The 22612-nt window shown below is 25.5% G+C and overlaps 1 protein-coding gene across 1 annotated transcript; it reads left to right on the top strand.

The window, feature by feature from the left end:
- The first annotated feature begins 2255 nt into the window (after positions 1 to 2255).
- On the top strand, positions 2256 to 13770 carry LOC117171817 (arrestin domain-containing protein 3-like). Its single transcript, XM_033359446.1, has 7 exons — positions 2256 to 2367; positions 6111 to 6233; positions 8596 to 8822; positions 8957 to 9136; positions 10986 to 11183; positions 13038 to 13152; positions 13607 to 13770. The coding sequence occupies exons 1-7, from the start codon at positions 2256 to 2258 to the stop codon at positions 13768 to 13770; spliced, it is 1119 nt and encodes a 372-aa protein (XP_033215337.1).
- Positions 13771 to 22612: the final 8842 nt, after the last annotated feature.

Below are 22612 nucleotides of genomic sequence, written 5' to 3'. Positions count from 1 at the left end.
TAAAACTTGCAATGATAGCCTAATATAAAACAAAATGTAGATTTTCGCAGATTTTAAACAAAAAAATTAGATTCTTCTCAAGAATTGTGAAAGGCTTCAAAAGAATAAAAACTTTTTCTTAAGATTCCTAGGAAAATTAAAAATAATTTTTCAATTTGAAAAATTATTTTAAGAGAATATTTAAAAAGTTTTTCAAAGATTTAAACAAAATTTTCAAACAAGATTCTAGAAGATTTTAAGAAAACTTTCTAAAATTTGCATGATAATTTTTTATATTTTAAAAACTCCTCAATATCTCTTAAAATTACTCAAATTTTGTCTACAAATGTTCATTTGTAAATTATACATCAAAATAAAAAATTTTCAGTTATAAATTAAGCATTTTTCAAATACAACAATTAATATTGTAATGTTCAAAGTTTAAAGACTCTTCGAAATTTTAACGATCCAGGCTTTCTATGTCAAACAATTCAGTTAAAGATTATTTACTTTTCTTAAATAAAAATTCAAATATTGGTAAATATTCAATAATTAATATTTTTTAAATTAATAATTTCAAATTGAATGGGTCAAAAATTGAATATTTTAAACTGAAACAATATTTTAAATTTGATAAAATCCTTTAATTAAGAATATATTATTATGAAGTTATTTTTAAGATGAAAATAGTTTATTAACTTTCAGTCACACGTTCACATTTGTTTAATGACTAAGACTTTCAAATTGAAACCGTTTAAGTTTTAACGTTAAAATCTGAAAATTCTTAAATTTTGAACTGATTTCAAAACGTTTTGTCAAATCGTTTTTGTTCACTTTTTATTACTTAAAGTACAGATAAATTAACAAAAATGTATTGATTCAGTAAATAAAAATGTTTTTTATCCAAAATTTTCAACACCAAAAGGCTTTCATTTTTTATTTGTTCAAGTCTTTAAGAAAGCATTAAAAAATTCTTTAAATTAAAAATGTAAGCTTAAAAATAAAAATTTTTAATCGAAAACTTTTTAAATAAAAAAATTTGAATTACGCATTGTAAGCTAAATAATAGCATAATTGAAAAACATAACAATTCAACTAATTATTTAAAAACTGTTGAAATCGAACGTGAACAGATTTTTCTTCTACTAATTTTATAAAATTCCCGTTAAAAAAAAATCACCGTCATTTCCCGGTTTCCTGGTCCAGCGTCCACCCTGTTCAAATGACATAGTTGAATTTTAAACTAAAAATACAAATTTGTAATAAAAAATAAAATTACCTAAATTTTCAGCTTAGAAAACTAATTATTATTATTTTCTCATTCGAAATATTTGTATGAGAATCCCAATAATCACAGCATCCATCAACCAATAAGGGTTGCGCTTCATCTCGTCTCTCTCGGAGATTGGCTCCCCCATCGAACTCACCCCTATTTACCACCCCATTGGTGACTCACCCCTAAAACCCACATCTAGAGCAATAAAAAGGTATGAACATCACAATATTTATATAGGAACATAAAAAATATCAGAAAATCGATTTTCCAATCCAGGTTAATTAATCTTTATTAGTAAATAATAGTTATTTTTTAATAACCGAAATATTTGCAAGTAATTGTACTAAAACTGGTATGAGAAATATATAAACTAAATATTTAACATTAATTGTTTATTATTTCCGAAAATTTCGGAACCCATGGAGAAGGATACGCAGAATCAGGAAACTGGATTCCATCTCGAGGGTGGGATTTCCATCCACCCCGTCCACCCTAATTCCACTCAACGTGTGAATTCGACGTAACTGTTCCACATACGTCATTACCATCACGTTCCAGTATTGATATCATCTTGGTATGGATAAAAGCATATTAAACTCGAATTTCTTCCTTAAAAAAGTGGCACAAACGCATAAAAAATTCGAAAAGAGGATAAAGAGTGCGAAAATCAGGAACAGAATTGACAGAATTTTTTGAAAAGTCAGGAAAAATCAGGAGCGTGAAAGGAAAACAATTATGACGCAAAAATAAAAGTTTATCAAAAGTTCAAAAAGCAGGGGTCGAAATTCGAAAATGAGAATTTCGAAAAAACATCAATTTTTGATATCTTCATCACAAGGTTCCAGATGCCTTTTACGAACGTCGAACATCAATTCTACCGATCAGGAAATTGGCGAATAAACTAACAATATAGTGGATAATTTTGTAAAAAATAAATAAACTCGAGGAATTCAATTTTTCGCCTCTGAGAATTTGAGGATCAAGTCTGCAATTTTGTAAAATGGATAATATTAACGAATTTGATATCAGACTTGAGAAGGAAATTTATTATGCTGGTGAATCCATTCGGGGTCACGTTATCCTGCATACGACTGAAAACTTCAAGCTGAGGTGTAAGTATTTACATTTTTTTTGCATGCATTCAATTTGGCCCAGAAATCGAGATATGAAAGTGACTTTATTTTTTGACAGTGAATTTTACGAATCTTTGAAGAAAATTTAAAATTTGGAATGAAAAACGATCAAAGATGATAAACTTCAAATTTCAATTAATTAACTTTTTTTATTGAATAAAATATTTGAATTTTAAACTGAAGAAGATCAATTTAAATTGAGAAATGAAATAGTTAAATTTTTATTCAGAAAAATTAATTTTCAACCAAACTGATAAATTTTCAACTGAAATGATGAATTTGTAAATAAAATAGTTTAATCTTTAAACGAAAAGATAAATAAAAAAATTAATTTTCTATAAAAAAAAAGGATATTTTTTTTACTGAAATGATGAATCTTTAACTATAATATATAAATTTTCAACGACAAAAGAAAAATTTTTAACCAAATAGTTGAACTTTAAACTGAAAAAGATTATTTACACCAAAAAATGGAATAGTAGTGAAATTTTCAGTAAAAAAAATTAATTTCCAATCAAAATATTTCCTACTAAAAAAAAAAACGATTTTTTAACAAAATACATGATTTTTTAACGAAATAGTTAAATTTTCAACTAAACAAGACAGATTTTTAACCAAATAGTTTTATTTTTAAATACAATGATGCATTTTTCAGTAAAATAAAAAATATTTAACTGAGATACTTTAATTTTTAACCAAAAAGATTAATTTTCAAAGAAAAATATTAATTTTCAAAACCAAAAATTAATTTTCTACGAAAAAAAAAGATTTTTCAACAAAATACATTAATATTTAACGAATTAATTAAATTTTTATATAAAAGAGACCAATTTTTAATCAAGTAGTTGAATTTTAATTTAAAAAAGATCAATTTTTGACAAAAAATTGAAGTTAAATTTTCAGATGAAAAAATTAATTTTCAACCAAATTAATGAATTTTCAAATGAAATGGTAAATCTTTAACTGAAATAGTCAAATTTTCTGATAGAAAAGACAGATTTTTAACCAAACAATTGAATTTTATTCTAAAAAATATCCATTTTAAATTAAAAACGGAATAATTAAATTTTCTGTCAAAAAAATTGAATTTCAATCAAACTGATGAAGTTTGAACCAAAAAGTTGAATTTTCCAAAAAGAAGATTAATTTTTAAACAAAAAAAGAAGCAACATTTTTGCCTAAAAAGACGATTTATCAACAAAATAAATTAATTTTCAACTAAATCGTTGAATTTTCTATCAAAGAAAATCAATTTTCAACAGCAAAAATTCAATAGTTACATTTTTAGTTAACAAAATTAATTTTCAACCAAATTGATGAATTTTTCAATTAAATAATGAATAATTAACTGGAATAGTCGAATTTTCTAATAAAAATACAAATTTTTAACCAAACAGTTGAATTTTTTTCTAAAAAAGACCCATTTTAAATCAAAAATGGAATAATGAAATCTTCAGTTAAATAAATTTAATTTCAACCAAATTGATGAATTTTGAGCCAAAAAGTTGAATTTTTCAAAAAGTTTAATTTGCAAACAAACAAAAAATCAATTTTTTACCTAAAAGGATGATTTTTCAACAAAATAAATGAATTTTTTATTAAAAAAGATCAATTATCAACAATAAAAATTGAATAGACACATTTTCAGTTGAAAAAATTAATTTCCAACCAAACTGATGAATTTTCAACCGAAATGATGAATCTTTAACTGAAATAGTTGAACTTTTAAACAAAAAGATTAATTTTGAAACAATAAGATTAATTTTCTTCCAAAAAATATTATTTTTCATCTTAAATGATGAATGTTTAAATGAAATAGTTGAATTTTCAACCAAAAAAGACAAGTTTTTAACCAAATAGTTGAACTTTGAAGTGAAAAAGATAACTTTCAATAAAAAATGGGAGAGTTTAGCTTTCGGTTTAATTTAAAAAAAAATTAATAATAATTTTCTACCAAAAGAAATGATTTTTTAGCAACATACATGAATTTTCAAATATAAAAGACAAATTTTTAACCAAGTAGTTGAATTTTAAACCAAAAAAGATAAACAAAAATATTACTTTAATACCAAAATAGACGATTTTTAAACAAAATACATTAATTTGAACGAAATAGCTGAATTTTCAACTAAAAAATACCAATTTTGAACAAAGAACAATTTAAGGAATTTCGAAAAATATTTAACAGTTTAGAAAAAATGTCGAAAATATTTAATAATTTCAAAGGATAAAAAAAGTAAATGAAATTGTAGATTTATTAAGCTTTTCAAATCAAATTTTAAAGCATCTTAATGGTTTTGAAAGGTTCCAAGATAATAAAAACATGTCTTAAGATTCCTCGGACATTTTTTAAATATTTTTAATTTTTTTTAAATTATTTCTAGAAAATATTTTTCAAAAATTTCAGAAAAAAATTCGGATCAGTTTTAAAAAATTGAGAATATATTAAAAAAATCATTAAAAACTTCAAAATATTTCAAAAATTATAAAACAAAATCTACATTTTCAAAGATTTTGAAATAAAATTTTGAAGCTTTTAGATGATTCTGAAAGGTTTTAAGAGAATACAAAAAATGTTTAAGAATCCTGGAAAAATGTCAAATTATTTTGTATTTTGAAAAATGAATTCTAAGACAAATTTTCAAATTATCAATAAACCTTTTAAACGATTTCCTGAAATTCCGAATGAGAATTTAAAATATTTTATAGCAAAATTAATCAGTTTCTCAAGCTTACAAATTTTTAGAAAGAATTCAAGTAAATTTAAGAGGTTTTTTGAAAGTTTTGAAAAGGATTAAAAAATAATTTAAAATTTGAAAATATTTCAGAAAATTTGTAACAAAATGTAGATTTTTGTACATTTTGGACAACAAGATTGATGAGTTTTTCAAGAATTTGGGAATTTTTCAAGAGAATACAAATTTTTAATTAAGATTCCTCGGCAAATTTTAATTTAAATTTTGTTTGCGTTGAAAAATTAATTTTAAACAAAGTTTAAAAACATTTCAGAAGATTGCTAAAAATTTCGAAATAAATTTGGATGATTTTAGGGAAATTTTTTAAATTCTGAAATATTTTCCAAAAATTTCATAAAAAATCCGAATCATTTCGGAAAAAATTTAGAAAATTTAAAAGGAAATGTAGATTTTTTAAACCTTTGAAATCAAACTTTAAAGCTTCTTAAAGATTTTGAAAATTTCCACCATAATAACATAATTTTCGTAGGATTCTTTGGATCAGAATTGCTTAAAATTATGTAATTTTGAAAATGCATAATTTTGTTACTTATTCTTTAATTTGCAGTAAAATTTTTTTGAACCGGGATAAACCCGGGAAATTTTTTTCTCAATTAAATTTTCCACCCTGTAATTAATAAGCTTTAATTTTGAATGTAAAATATTAAATCAGCATCGATTACTGGTTTAATATTTTACGAGAAACGAGAAAAAAATGTACCTCAGCCCGGGTTTGAACCAGGAACGCCATTGTCCATCAGTGGTGTGTTAACCAATTAAACCTTAGTAGCGAAGTTGCTTAACGCACCACTCAGGGATAGTGGCGTTCCCGGTTCAAATCCGGTTTGTGTTAGATTTTTTCTTATTTAATTAAAAATATTAGACCAGTAATCGACACTAATTTAATATTTAACGATACAAAATTAATGAAAAACATGGTCAACACAATAAAATCATTAAATTAATGATTAAACTTTCATTTTTTAGCTGTAAGAATATCATTACGTGGCCAGGGACATGCCGAATGGAAAATTCTGGTCAGTGGAGATCGAAGAAATGTAAAAGATGACCAGTATTTTGTCGATGAGAGGCTCATCGTCTGGGGACATGGTAAATAAATTTAACAATTTAATTTAGATAAATTAAACCAATTTTTCAAAAATATTTGGTATGATTTTTTACAAAATAGTTGAATCTTTAAACAAAAATTTGTAGGCAAGAAAAAAATTTTACTAATTTATCATTTCTATGGAAAAATATATTTTAATATAAAAGACATTCGAATAAATATTTTTCCCAGGAATCTTAAGAAAAATTTGTTATTCTCATAAATCCTCAAGAAGCTCTAAAATAAAAATATTGTTAAGTTTCCTATAAAAATTTATTTAAAAAAATAAAAAATCATTTGGAATTTTCCCAGAAATCTTAAAAAATTAAAATCATTCAGATTCTATTCGAAATTTTTTTTATTTTGCTTGAAAATAAATTTTCCAGAATAAGATGTCATTTGAAATTTTTCTAGGAATCTTGAGAAAATTTTTTTATTTTGATGAAAGCTTTCAAAATTGTGCCAAAAATCATGATTTTTTTGTTCGAAATCTTAAAAAATCTACATTTTCTTTGACATTTTTTGAAATATTTTCTGTTTTAAAATAATTTCTGAAACTTTTCGAAATTTTTAAATAGTTTCTTAAGCTCACTAGAATTTTTGTTAAATTTTGTAACCTTGCAAAATTAAAAGAAATAATTCAAAGTTATCCAACAATTTTTTTTAATCCTGCAAAATAAAAATAAATTGTCTTCGAATCTCAAATCTTCCAGATTATCATGAAATAAAATCACTCATTTGGAAATTGTGATTGACAAAACTGACTGTGCAGAAATATCGTACTCATTATTAAAAAATAAAATAAAACAATAAAAAATTAATTTTTGAACCAAAAGTGTAATAAATAAATGTGTAGTTGAAACAGCTATTTTCAACCAAAAAGAGTAATTTTCAATCGAGAATGATTGTTTATTCAATAATGAAAAAATTTTTCATTAAAACTGATAAATTTTCATTAAAAAAAGACGAATTTTATACAAAAAAAGTTGAAATATAAAAAATATGAATTTTCAAAAACAAATATGTTAATTTTCAACTCAATAGTTCGATTTAAAAAATAGTTGCAATTTTAACCAAAAATGATGAATTGTTAATAAGTCCATGGAATAGGGACTAAGGAGTAGGGTAAGCGATGAAGAATTATAGGAGGCGAAGCAGGGTATATGGGAGGAAATTAGGAGACGGGAGGTGAGAGGAAACGAGGAGAAGGGGATTAAGGGGAAATGTAGAGATTGGTAGTACGGAAGGGATGGAAATAAGTAAATGTAGGGAGGTGATAAAATGAGGGGAAGTTGGATAATCGATAAAAAATGAGGGGGAAATTAGAGGAAGCAAGGGGATGTTGGGTATTGAGGAGGGTATCATGGGAAATGTTGAGCAGAATAATAGGAAAATGAGGGAGAAAGTAGGGGAGGAGATGGGGAATGAGAGGAGAAGTAGGGGAAACAATGAAAAATTCGGGGAAGGGAAAAGAGGGAAAACGAGGGGAAGGGAAGTAGCGGAAATAAGGGCAAACGTGGAGAGGGATAGTGAAATAAATAATGAATGTGAAATTGTGGAAATGAGGGGAAGGAACCTAGTGTAGTTGGGGGGATAAGGGATGGTGAGTAGAAGAAGTGAGTAGAAATGAGGGGTATAATTCGGAAAGTTACGGGAGAGGAGGAGAAGGGAAGTAGGGAAAATGAAGAGTAGGTTACTAGGTTAAGCGATGGAAAATAAGGAGAAGTGAAGAAAGCGAAAGTAGGGTAAGTGAGGGGGAATTAAATTAGTAGATTAGGAGAAACGACGATAAAGGAAGTAGGAGAAATGAAGCGAAATTTTAAGAGGGGTAGTAGGGGAATTGATTGAAATGAGGGTTGTAGTAAAGAGAAATGAGGGAAGTATAAGTATTGTAGATAAGGGGAAACGTGAAGAGCGGTAGAAGGAAAAATCAAGGGAGGAGAATTAGGATAAGTGATGGAAAATAAGAGGAAATGAGGGAAATGAAAGTATGGTAAGTAAGCGACGTGAATAGTGGGAAAGTGACGAAAGGAGAAATGAGCAGAGGGAAAGTCGGGGAACTTAGATGAAGCAAAAGTAGTGCATTTGAGGAGAAATGAATGGTTAGCAAGTAAAGTGACAGGACGGTCGGTAAATTATTGGAATCGAGGAGAGGAGACGTTTGGAAAGAGAGGGGAATTTAAGGGTGAAGATAGTGGTGGGAAAGTAAGAGAAGGAAGCTTGTGAAGTGAGGAGAGAAGGAAGTAGAGGAGAAGAAGTTTTAAGAAGGGAGGGAAGTGAAGGGTAAAGTGAGATATGAGAAAGTAGGAGATGAGAGGTAAAATTATGGGAGGCTGAGGTTTGAAATTTGTAAATATTTTCCAGATACCTCAGAAGGTCCTATTCCAATTCTTCCAAGAGGAAAGCATCAATTTCCCTTCACGTTCAATCTCCCCGAAAGTGCTTTGCCATGCAGTTTTGAATCTCGAACTGGTTACATTCGGTACTATGTAAAGGCTACTGTCGACAGACCTTATGCGAGTCCTCCACAGGGTCTCAAGTATTTTACGCTTATTGGGCCTCATATAGATTGCATGGATGAACAATATTTGGTAAGAAAGGATATACCGAAAAGAGTTTTAAAGTAAAACATTTGAAAATATATTTGTCTTCTAAAAATTTGCATTTCTTTTCAAAAATTAAAAATTGTATTTCAAAAATAGTCATCTTCCCGCTATTGTTTTAGAAGCCTATGATTGGATCTGAAGTACACACGTCCTGCTGCTTTTGCTGTAGACGAAACCCAGTCGAGCTTAGTGCACAATTAGAGAGAAGTGCATACGTTTGTGGAGAAAGTATCAAACTTCGGGCTGCGTTAGATAATAAAGGATTAGAAAAGGCCTGGCTGAATGTGAAATTGACTCAGGTAGGTGTTTTCGGAAATTAAGAAATCATTTTTTTTCTATTTGTGAAAATTCTCAAGTTAATAATCTTTCTTCCCCATTTCCCTACTCCCCTTCCCCTCGAACCCTCTTCAATACTCTCCATTTTCCTTTTACTTCCTCTACTTCCCCTTCACTCATTTCTTATCATTTCCCTCTCCTTATAACCTTTAATTGCCTCATTTTCCCTCACTTCTCCTATTTTCCCAACCCTTATTTCCACTCATTTTCTTTAATTTCCCTCCTTGGAAAAAGTATAATGAGCTGCTGGAAGTAAAAAGATTGAAAAGGATAGAAATTGGGGGATAGTAAAAAAGAGAACTATGTTATTACTCGCAATAAGTCACTTTGCATCCATAAAATGGTATAATTTTTTATACCTCGGTGTGTCCACTGGTTGAGGGTATTGAAAAAGATAAACGGGAATTTAGATTAACAGAGGTAGCAAAAGATTGACATGAATAGATACAGTGTAAGATGAGATAGAAAATAGGGGATGGAAAAAGATGAACGTTGGTAGATTTAGGATACAATGGCATAGAGGAGAGGAGAATTAAAAGAAGGATGGAAATTTATATTGAAAAATAGATAGAAAAAGATAGACGTTGATAGATGTAGGGTAGGATAAGATAGCGAAGAGGAGTTTGAAAATGTTAGATGGAAATTTATTTATGCAAAGAAATATAAAAAGATGAACGTGGACAGATAGAAGGTAAAAAGAGATAGAGAAGAGAGAATTAAAAAAGAGTGACACGAATTTAGATTGAAAAATATATAGAAAACGATAATTGTTTGATAGATTTGTTATACGGTGAGGCAGAGAAGAGGAGACTGAAAATATGGCGAAAATTTAGATTACAGAAAGATAGAAAGAGATTGACGTGATAGGATGAGATAGAGAAGATGGGATTTAAAAGGATAGATGGATAGGATGGGTAGATGAAGGATTGGATGAGATTGTGAAGAGAGTATTGGAAAAAATAGACGTGAATCAAGATTAAAAAATATATATAAGAAAATTGCTGTTTCATAGATGTATTATAGAATGGTGGTAGGAAAGCGGATATTGAAAAAAATAGACGGGAATTCCTATTGACAAAGAGATATAAAAATATTGATGTGGACGGATAAAGGGTAGAAGATAAAAAATAGGGAACTCAGATTGAAAATTAGATATAAAAGGATAAATGTTTGATAGATGTATGAGAGTGTAGAGGTAGGAAAGAAGATATTGAAAAAATACGTGAATTGAGATTGACGAAGAGGTAGAAAAAGATAGACGTGTCTCGTGAATTTTGATACAAAGAGATAAAAAAATAGACGTTAATAGATGTATGAAACGGTGATAGGAAAGAGCAGATTGAAAAAGATAGATGAAAATTTAGATTGACAGAGATAGTACAAAATTAGGATGGATAGATGAAGGATTGGATGAGATTGTGAAGAGAGTATTGAAAAAGATAGCCGTGAATCAAAATTAAAAAATAGATAGAAGAAGATCACTATTAAATAGATGTATGATAGAATGGTGGTAGGAAAGAGGTTATTGAAAAAGATAGACGAAAATTTAGATTAACAAAAAGATTGTTGTGTATACATAAAGGATAGGATGAGATAGAGAAGAGGCGATTGAAAAAAAACAGATGTGCATTCAGATTATCGAAGAGATTGAAAAAAAGACGTTGATAGACGAAGGATATGATAAGGTAAAAAAGAGGCCATAAGGGAGATGAATTCCAAAAAAATAAAATTTGAATCACCCTATATTCAAATTAAAATTAAAATATTTGAAAGAGCCTAGATTCTGAATTTCATTTTTTTCCTAATTTTCAGTATCTGGAATTCTTTATTGATCGTGGGGTTCTCGGTGCGAATAAAGAGCTACAAAAAGTAGTTTTAGAGCACAAAGGGGAACCAGTTCTGCCAGGTTCTGCCATGAAATGGGATTCTGCAAAAACAATGGTTCTTCCTGTTTGTCCTCCTACGCTGATTGGTGTTTGTCGTCTGATTCAAATATATTACGTATTAAAGGTAATATTCCAAAATCTAGAATTTTTGAAAATATAAATATATATATATATATATATATATAATTCTAATAAAAAAATTTTATTTTGAAATTAATTTTTTTAACTGAAAATTTAATTTTCTTTTTTTAAAACTTTTTTAGTCAAAAATTCGAGTAATTTGTTGAAAATGCATTGTTTTTGGTTTCGTAGAAAATTAAAGTTATTGATTCAAAATAAGCATTTTTGTAAAAGTTTAACTGTTTTGTAAGAAATTCTTCTTTTTTGTTTAAATTTAACTATTTTTAATTTAAAATTAAAATTTTCTTTCGTTGAAATATCGCAACGATTACAGCTTTTATTGAGAATTCATCTTTTTCGGTTGAAATTGGAAAGTTTAAGTATTTTGTTCAAATAATTTAAATAAATATGAAATAAATTAAAATTTTTGAATAAAAAATTAAATGAAGAATTAGAATAAATTAAGAAAATATTAAAAATATTTCAAAACATTGAAGTTAATTTTATAAATCTTCAAATTAGAATGCATTAAAGTTTCAAAGCAACATTTTTTAATTTTTCAAGATTAAAGAATTTTAGAAAAAAAGTCCTTTGAGCCAAAAGAATAAACAAATTTTCTTGATGCTCTTTGGGTAAATTTAAAATGATTTTTTATTTGAAATATTAATTTTAAAAGGGCAAACTTTGTAATTTTGCAGGGTTAAAAAAATTAAAACAAATTTGTATTAATTTTTTATTAATGTAATTTACTTAATTAGAAGTTTTGCAAAAATTACAAAAATAATAAAAAATTTGAAAATATTTGGAAGAATTTAAAACAAAGTGCAGATTCTTTAAAATTGTAAACAATTTAAAAAAATTAATTTAAATTATTTGAAGAAGATGTTTAAAAAGATTATAAAACACTTTAAAAATTGTCGAAAACTAATCCGGAAGATTTTAAAGAAATTTCTTTAAATTTGCACGAATCAAAAAATTCGAATCATTTAAAAAGATATTTAGAAGTTTAACACATTTTTAAGAATAATTTTAAATTTGAGAAAATGTAAAAAGTTCTTAACCTCTATATTTTTAAACATTTCGATATAAAATTTTGAAGTTTTTTAAGGAATTAGAACGGCTTTAAAATAAATTAAATTTCTCAAGATTCCTGGGGAGATTAAAAATTACTTTTTATTTTAAAAAATTAATCTAATGAGAATATTTGAAAAGATTTTTATACTCTCCAAACCATTTCCAAAATCGTCGAAAAAGAAACTAGAAGATTCTAAGGTTTTTTTATTTTGCATAGATTTTTGCTGATTTTGAATAAAAGCTTTTCAAAACTTTGAAGGGTTTCAAGGGACTAAACATCTTTTCCGGAAAATTCTTAAGAAAATTTACAATGATTTTTATTTTTATATTTATTTTAAGGGAATATTATTCAAAAAATGTAAAACATGACATAAGATTTACAAAATGTAGATTTAAATTGCTTATATTTTGATCGTATTGAATTAGTAGAACCCAATTTAAAAAACATTTGAATTCAGAATTTATCTCTTTTGGTTAAAAATTGGTTTTAATTTAAAATTCAAATCTTTTTGGTTGAAATATGACAACCATTAAATCCTTCATTGAGAATTCATCTTTATCGGTAGAAATTAGAACTACTTGGATAAAACTTGAACTTATTTATTAAAAATTATTATTTTTTCGTTGATCGTTCATCATTTTAATTGAAAATTTATGTCTTTTGTTGAAACCTCGTTATCTTTTGTGCAAATTTCAACCATTTCTTTTAAAAAATCTACGTGATTGACCAATAAGTTTTTTTTTTTAAATTAGAAAAATGATCAGCATTTTTTCTATTATTTAGGTCAGTGTACAGCTGGAAAAATCTGGGGAGGATATGCAAATGCATTTTCCATTCACAGTGGCGACTGTTCCTTTCAGAATACCAAATATCACAAAACAACCACAAATTAAATATGGTTCGTGTTATTTATAATAAATTATACAAGTTGTATAAAAATTGCTATCAAAAACCGATAAGAATTCTATTTATGGAAATAAAGTTCAAAGTTTGAAACAATCTCAATTCGAAAATTGGAAGAGTAAAAACTTCAACAGTCGAGTTTAGACAAAATCTTAATTTATATTAAGATTTGTCTAAACTTTAGCTCAATTCTTGGTCTGTGAGGAAAAAATGTCTTCAAAGTGCAGATGGTGCATTTCCCCCACCACTTCTCTTTGCTCATTCGAAAGAGCTCGGATGGAGTAGAATGGGAAGTGGAGGTGGAAAAGTCACATCTGCAATTGGAGTCGTTTAAAAGAAAATTCCTGAAATTTTCCCTCGCTGGACAGGCCTGAAATAACTTATATACACACTATACGTAAAAATAATGGCAGAATTAAATTAAAATTTCTATTTAAAAAAAAATCTAGAAATCGCCGCAGAGCACGTCGAAGGTGGTTGCTACGTCGGTCCAGAATTTCTTCTCGGACAGGTTTACGACGGCTCTGATCATTTGACTCAACCGCCCTTAATTCTCTACAGGCCCGTTTACGTTTCCATCAACACCGAGGGTCGGAGATCTTTGAATCGCTGAAACTGTCACCAAAAAAGTACTGATGAGAAAGAAACTTCCAGGGTAAATCGCGTGAGAGATTGAAAAGAAAGTAGACACACGAAATTTTCACAGACAATATAAAAATGTTATCTTAATATAGTGGCGTGCGAAAGAACCAATTATATTTCATAAAAACATTAAAAGGCGCAGATAAAAACTTGGGTACACGAGATAGATGAAGATTGTATTTTAAATACAAAACACCGGGGAAGGTGAATTAAAAATACTCTAAGAAAATGATGAATTAAGGCCACTGGAAATTATCGGAATATCGGACTTCACAAACTGAGGTCAAACGGAGAAGCCACTTTTTTTGGTTTTTTTGTATAGATAATGAGAAAAGCAAAAAACTGCCATACATTAGGACCATTTTTCCGGTTTTTCCCCGGTTTGCAAAAATTTTTTTCGGTCAATAAAATTTTAAAAATCGAACTCTATTTTAAACATTTTTCCATTTAAAGTATTAAAAAATAAACAACAAATTTAAACATTCAAAGTTGAATCCTTGAATTTTAAACTTTTGAAATTGAAGTTTAAAAGTTTTTCAATTCAAAAAATTTGTATTCAAATGCTCAATAACTTACACGTCTAAACCGGAAGAATGTTGAACATTCATAAATTAAAGAGTTCAAAAATTTTGACACAGTACCAACATTATAAATCCACGTTAAAATTTTCATTACCCTAAATTAAAGAATCAATCAATGAACTTTAAACATTTTCAAAATTATTTTATCAGGTTATTTTAGGCTAGAAACATTAAAAATTTTAAATTCGTTTAAAAATTTTATTTCAAAATCTGGAGAAATCTAGAAGTTAGTTAAAATTTTTTAAATTCAAAATTATATTAACTTCTAAATAACTTTTAGAAATAATTGAATTTGTTCTTCAACTTCTAGAAAATCCTGCGAATTAAGAAACATTCCCTTTAAATTTGCATTTGTAAATAACATTTGAATACATATAATTTATAGAAGAAATTTGAGTAATTTTAAGAAATATTTAAAAGTTTTAAAAAGATTAAAAATTAATTGAGAACCTGAAATGATATCAAATAATTTAAACCAAGTGTAAATATCCGTTCAAATATCCACAACCTGATTTAAAAGAAAATTTAGATTTTTGTAAATTTCAAATAAAAAATTTAGAAACTTTGTAAGAATTGTGAGACTCCAAAACTATAAAAATATTTTCCTAACTTTTCTAGGAAAATTAAAAATTATTTTTTATTTTTAAAATTATTTTAACAGAATATTTAAAAAGACTATAAGAGATTTCCAAAATTGTTAAAAAAGACCCTGGAAGATTTTAAAGATTTTTTTTTAATTTGCAGGATTTTCAAAAAACTGTAGGAAAAATTCTATTCATTTTAAAATATGTTTAGAAGTTCGGAAAAAATGTGCACACACTTCGTTTAGATTATTTGACATTGAGTTTTAAATTAATTTTGAATATTTTCAAAACTCAGGGTGGCCGTTTTAATTGATCGAAATAAATTCCCGGCTTTTTCCCGGTTCGCAAACATTTTTCACGGTCAATGATATTTAAAAAATGGAACTCTAAAGCGAAAAAATTGTCCACTTGAGGTAATAAAAACTGAGCTGCAAATAAAAGCACTCAAAGTGAAACTGTTAAATTTTGAACTTTTAAAATTGAAATTTAGAAGGTTTTGAAATAAAAAGTTTTGTATTCAAACACTCAATAATTTACGCGTATAAAATTTAAGGTACTAACATTTTTCAATAAAAAAATATAAATCCACGTTATCATTTTCAATGCTCTAAATTAGAAAAACAATCAATGAACTTTGCATTTTTTTCAAAATTATATAATTTTAAGGAATTTTAAGCTAGAAACATTAAATATTGAAAAATTGAAAATTTTTTAACTGACCACTTCTTAAATTAGAAATTCAATTCTTTTCTTTTTAAACAATTTAAACATCCTTGGAAAGCTTCAAAATTTTATTTTAAAATCTTGAAAAATTCTAGAAGTTGTTTTAAATTTATTTTATATTTAAAATTAAGTTGGTACTTTTTTCTACAAATTTCAGAAAATCCTGCAAATTTTAGAAAATTTCTTTACTATTTGGATGTATAAATAAAATTTGAACATTTAAAAATGTCACTTACAAATTAAGCATTTTTCAAATACAAAAATTAAATTTGTAACGTTCAAAGTTTAAGGGCTCTTCGAAACTTTAACGATTCCAGAACAATTCAGTTAAAAATTCTTTACTTTTAAATATTTTATTTCAATTTACTTGTCTTAAATAAAAATTCAAATATTGCTAAATATTCAATAATTAATCTTTTTTCTAATTAAAAATTTCAAATTGAATGGGTTAAAAATCGAATACTTTAGACTGAAAGAATATTTGAAATTTAATAAAATCCTTTGATTAAGAATATATTATTATGAATTTATTTTAAAACTGAAAATAGTTTATAAACTTTCAGTCACATGTTCACATTTGTTTAATGAAAAGATTTTCAAATTGAAACCGTTTAAGTTTTAACGTTAAAATCTGAAAATTCTTAAATTTTGAACTGGTTTAAAATCGTTTTGTCAAATCGTTTTTGTTCACTTTTTGTTACTTAAAGTACAGATAAATTTAAAAAAAAAGTATTTATTTATTAAATAAGAATGTTTTTCATCCAAAATTTTCAACATCAAAGGCGTTTATTTTTTATTTGTTCGAGTAAAAAAAATTTGAATTACGCATTGGAAGCTAAATAATAGCATAATTGAAAAACATAACAATTCAACTAATTATTTAAAAACTGTTGAAATCGAACGTGGCCATTTCCCGGTCCAGCGGCCATCCTGAAAACTTCTAAACATCTCTTAAAATTACACAAATTTTTCCTACAAATAATAAGTGTTCAACTATTATTTTTATATAAAAATTCAACAATTTCGTTTAAAAATCTAATTTTTTTAAATAGAACAATAACAATTTTAACGTTCAAAATTTATTTCGAAATTATAATAATTCAAGGCTTTCTATGTTAAAAAATTAAGTTTCAAATTGCTTACTTTTAAATATTTGGCTACAATTTACTCGTATTAAATTAACAGTAAAATATTGGTAAATATTACATTATTATTTGTTTTCTTAATCAACAAATTTCAAATTAAATGGGTTAAAAAGTGAATCATTTAGACTGCTACAATATTTTGATTGAATAAAAGCCTTTTATTGTAAAATTTGTAAAATTCCCGGTCAAGAAATAAATTCCCGGTTTCTTGCGGTCTCAGAAAATTCCCGGTTTCCCGGTTCAAAAAAAAAATATATATATAATTTTCTCTAAATAAATGGCTTTTACCGGGAATATTTTTACTCTTCAGATTATTTATACAAAAATCTAAACAATATAGCTTCTCCGTTTTGCCTCAGTTTAGGAAATATGATTTATAGATGATTTTCAGAGGGCTCAAAATTTTTCCTTGAAAGGAACGTGTGTTCTTTACTTCGGTCGACGATCAATCAAAACTCGTGGTTATATTCACCAAGTCAAATTTTAATTTTTGAAACCAAAAATATAATATTTTGACCCTCGGAGTCGTCCATATATTTCGTAACGTTTTTAAAGGGGAAGGAGGACGGTTCGAGAAATGTTACTTAACGTTTTTCAAAATGTAATTATTAAAAAAAAAATAATAATAATATAATAACAAAGAAATCGTTTTAAGCATTTAAAAACGTGTCACGAGCGGAGACATTTTTTTTAAGATTCCTAGGCAAATTTTAAGCGATTTTTTATTTTCAAAAATTAATTTTAAGAAAAAAGAAAAGATGTTTCCAATTTTTTTAAATGATTGCCTAAAAATTTGGAAACAGACTGTAGGAAATTTTAAGCATCATTTTTTAATTTTGCAAGATTACAACATTTTAGAAAAGATTCGTTTAATCCAAGCGACGAAAAAATGTCTTTAGGTTCCTAGGCAAATTTAAAACGATTTTTCATTTTCTTTTAATTACATTTCAGAGAAAACAGAAAAAGATTTTTAAAATTGCCAAACAAGAAATTTTAGGATAAATTTGAATCATTTAAAATTTTTAGAAATTGGAACATTTTGAAAAAATAATTAAAGCTATTTAAAAGGGATGCGTTCAAAAAGATTTTAGGGCACTTGAAAAGATCTACAAAATAGTCGAAAAAGAATCTGGAAGATTTTAAAATTATAAGATTTTTTTAATTTGTAAAGAAATGGTATATTTTTGAAGATTTTCGTATAAAATTTAGGAGCTTTTTATAGATTTTGAACGGTTTCAAGGTAATAAAAATTTGTCTTAAGATTCCTGGTAAAGTTCTTCATGATTTTTTATTTTGAAAAATTAATTTTAAGAGAATACTGAAAAATATTTAAAATTTTTAAAAATAAATTTCGAAACAAAATGAAGTAAAATTATAAAGCAACATTTTTCAATTTTCCAAGATTACAAAATTTTCTGGGTTCATGGGTCGATTTAAAATTATTTTGATTTTGAAATATTAATTTCAATCGAAATTTGAAAAATGTTTACCAAATTTTTAAAAAAGAATCTAGGAAATCTTAGAACAAACTTTGGTAGATTTGTAAAAATTTCGAACATTCGAAAAAAATAATTTATACTTTTTAAACAGGATATTTAACAAGATTTTAAATCACTTCGAAAGATTAAAAAAATGGTAGAAAAAGAATCTGGAAGATTTTAAAGGAATTTCTGTAAATTTGCAGGATTTAAAAAAAATGGAATTATTTTCAGATATTTAGCCATTTAAAAAATAAAAAATAATTTTTATTTTGAGGAAATTTAAAAGTATTTTAGACCAAATTTATTCAAAACATTTTAAAAGATGTTAAAAAATTTTAAGAGAAATTTTAAGAGAAAATTGATCAGAATTGTCAATTAAGAATCTAGAAGATTTTAGTGCAAATTTTGTAATTTTCCAGAATTTATACAAAATTTTAGGAGAAATTTGAATCATTTTAAGAAATATTTCGAAATTTCGAAAAAAAATTTTTAATAATTTAAAATTTGAAAAGATTAAAAAAAAATGTTAAACAAATTGTAGATTTTGAAAGATATCAAATATTTTGAACAAGTAATTTAAACTATTTAAAGAGAATATTTAAAACGATTTTAAAACACTTCAAAAATTTTCCAAAGTTGTTGAAAAAGTAACAGGAAGATTTTAAGGCAATTATTTTTTATTTTGGGTAGATTTGTGCATATTTCAAACAACCAAAAGAAAAGATTTTTCAAAAATTGGAAAGGTTTCAAGAGGATACTAAATTTTCTTAAGATTTCTAGGAAAATTTTTAATAATTTTTATTTTCAAATTTATTTATTTTATACTTTCCTACATTTTTTTTGTTGATATTTGAAATAATTTTAATATGATGAATAAAATTTTTCGTCAAAAAATGTTTGCAAATGGAGAGGAAGTTTTAAAAATCGTCCAAAAATATAAAAATTATTCTATTTCCTTTTAATAATCGTTTCTAGAATTATTTTTTATGTGAATTATTTTTAGCTAGAATCTTTAATTGACCAAAATAAAAATAAACGTATTTTTGGATTTGGATTTCAAAAATTAAAGTTTAACTTTTTTCGAAAATAACCATGAGTTTTAATGGATTGTAAGGCCGAAGTGAAAAACATACGTTCTTTTTAAGGATTTATGTTAGAACGATCGAAAAAATTCACTTCCTGGTTATTCGATTTGAAATTTCCAGGAGTGATTTTTTAAAAAATCAAACTGTTTATCACGTTTTTATTCTTTTGAGAAAATATCAGGGATCATAGTACGTTCTTTTTATGAAAATAGATTAGAAAAAAATTCAAGAAAATCAAAGATAGGAAAATAAAAATAAATTTTGATCAGTAGATAGATTTTTACTCCATATACAATGAAAGAAATAATTTTAAAAATAAAGTATGGTGAATCAAACCAGAAATTAATCAATTATTTGTCACGAAAATAAAAAAAAATATAAAGAATAATGGAGAAAATTGTAACATTCAGTTGAAAGTTGAATACATTTGTTAAAAAATTATCCTTTTAGGTTAAAAATTGTACAATTTTGTGGAAAATTCATATATAGATTTAATAACAATTCAACTATTTTTGTTAAAATTCATCTTTCTGGCTTGCAAATTCAACATGTGGCTGAAATTTTTGTATTTTATGCACTGTGAAATATTTCTTAGTTGAAAATTCGTCGTTTTGGTTTAAAAAATTTTCTTTTGTTGGAAATTTAATCTTTTTACATAAAAAATGCAACTTTTTGAATTACAATTGATCTATTTTAGTTGAAGATTCAAATCTTTTTTTGCAAATTTGTCTTTTTTGATTGACATTTTTCGTTGAGAATAAATCTTTTTTGGTAAAAAAAATTATTATTTGGCTTAAAAGTTAATTACTTTTCTGAAAATTTTACAATTTTGTATCCTTTGTGATTGAAAATAAAACTATCTTGTTGAAAATTAACTTTTTTATTGAAAATTTATATTTTTTAATTAAAAATTAAACTGCTGTGTAAAAAAAGTTGTAAGCTTTAAAATTCAACTATTTGGTTGAAAATTAACTGTTTCGCAGAAAATTAGTCTTGTTATCCTGAAAATTCAACTATTTGGTTAAAAATTAATTTTTTTGTAGGAAATTTATATTTTCAGTTTAAATATTTAACTGCTTTTTAGAAAAATGAGTCTTTAAATAAAAAATTAAACTATTTGGTTGAAAATTTAACTTTTTGGTTAAAAATTAACTGTTTAAAAAATGTCATTTTTTTTTTGAAAATTTGTTGAAAATAAACTTTTTGATTGGAAATTTATATTTTAGGGTTAAAATTAAACTGCTTTGTAGACAATTGTTTTTCCGGCTTGAAAATTCGACTATTTAGATGAAAATTAAGTTTTTTTTTTAATAATGCATATTTTTTCGTTCGAAAATTAAACTGTTTTGTGAAAAATTCATCTTTTTGACAATTAACTTTGTCTTTGAAAATGAATATTTTTGATTTGAAAATATAATTGTTTCGTAGAAAATTTGTCTTTTTGCCTTCATAATTTAACAAATTGGTAAAAAATTCTACTTTTTGGGTAAAGTTTGTCGTTTTTGTTGAAGTTTAACTTTTTCTTCGAAAATGCATATTTTCCGTTCGAAATTTTAACTGTTTTGTAAAATGTTGTTCTTTTTAGCTTGAAAAATTATGAATTTAGAGGAATCTTCAACAATTTGTTTGAAAAATAACTTTTTCTTTAAAAAATTCACATTTTTTGTATGAAAATTCAATTGTTTCCTAGAAAATTTGTCTGTCTGGCTTCAGAATTTATCAATTTAGAAGAAAAATCAACCATTTGGTTGAAAATGAACTTTTTAGTTAAAAATTAAATTTTTCTTTGAAAATTCATATTTTTCGTTTAAAAATGTAATCGTACCGTAGAAAATTTATATTTTTGACATCAGAAATTTTCAGTCTAGTAAAAAACTTAACCATTTGGTTTCAAAATAACTTTTTCTTTGAAAATTCATATTTTTGTTTCGAAAATTAACCTTTTTTGCAGAAAAATCTTCTTTTTGGCTTGAGAATTTAATAATTTGGTAGAAAATTCAATCATTTGAACGAAAATTCATTTTTCGGTTAAAATTGAATTTTTTAATTTTCATCTGGAGAATTGACCAACTTAGAAGAAAATTCAACCATTTAGTTAAAAATTGACTTTTTGGTTTTAAATTATCTTTTTATTTGAAAATGTAACATTTTCGCAGAAAACTTGTTCTTTTGGTTTCAGAATTTATCAATTAGCTAGAAATTTCAATTATTTGGCTGAAAATTAACTTTTTGCTCCAAGTTTAACCTTTTTCTTTGAAAATTAATGTTTTTGTTTCAAAAATTTAACTTTTTTGTAGAAATCTCAACTTTTTTTGAATACTCGTCTTTTTTGGATGAATTCATCTGTATTTAATTTAAAATCTTTTGACATATCAACTATTACATTTTTCGTTGAGAATTCATCTTTTTTGGTTGGAAATTTTTTAATTGCAACCACAGACCAGATATCATAAAAATCTATAAAAAAAATTAGCAATTAAATGGCTTAGGAAATGTTTGAAATTTGTAATTAAAAAATCTCTTTCAAAGCTTCCTGTTTTCTAATATCTGAAATTTTTATTTATGATTCTTAATACCTTTTTAAAGGGGAAAAATTGGATAAAAATATTTTTATTTAGGTGTTTTCGAGTTTTTTTTTTATTTTAAGGGAGAAAGGGGGGATTTTGTTAAAAAAAAAGGAACGGACTGTGGTCCCTGAATTATCAAATAGAAAGATAAATTAATGGAAAAAGACGAAATACATTAGTCGTACATAAAGCTCGAATTAAAAATATGACTCGTTAAAGCCAAATGTTATTGCTGTTGTGCTATTATTAATTTACGAAACCGATCTTCCACATCTGTTCACGTTGACAAATCGGTAGATTACCAAAATTTTTGCAGATTTTTATACATCCAAAATGACAATGACATCAATAGTGAACTCAATTGCTCACTATTTTGTTAACTTATTTTTATTATTGAAGATTTTTATACCCCAAAGCTACAATTAATATTACGAAATGCATTAATTCATTTTTCAAGCCGATATTTGTTTAGAAATATAAATGCGCACTTTTTACGAGAAACGGATATATTGCCAGATTATTCAAATATTACATAAAAATATACAAAGTTCAAGAAAGTAATATCTGAATTGTCCTCATCGTATATGTGAAATGTGTTTGTCAGTGTTAAAGCAACGAAATTTTATTTCTGAATTTAAAAAAAAAAA

The sequence above is a fragment of the Belonocnema kinseyi genome, chromosome 4 (genome assembly GCF_010883055.1).
Source record: "Belonocnema kinseyi isolate 2016_QV_RU_SX_M_011 chromosome 4, B_treatae_v1, whole genome shotgun sequence".
Classification (NCBI taxonomy): domain Eukaryota; kingdom Metazoa; phylum Arthropoda; class Insecta; order Hymenoptera; family Cynipidae; genus Belonocnema; species Belonocnema kinseyi.
This window is presented reverse-complemented; position numbering and strand designations above follow the sequence as displayed.

Bases quoted from the DNA above. Each gene is read 5' to 3' on its own strand.
- LOC117171817 (XM_033359446.1), top strand. From the start codon at position 2,256: ATGGATAATATTAACGAATTTGATATCAGACTTGAGAAGGAAATTTAT. The intron at 11,184-13,037 runs GTAATATTCCAA...TCTATTATTTAG, and splicing joins AAATATATTACGTATTAAAG to GTCAGTGTACAGCTGGAAAA. The intron at 13,153-13,606 runs GTTCGTGTTATT...AAAAAAATCTAG, and splicing joins ACAACCACAAATTAAATATG to AAATCGCCGCAGAGCACGTC.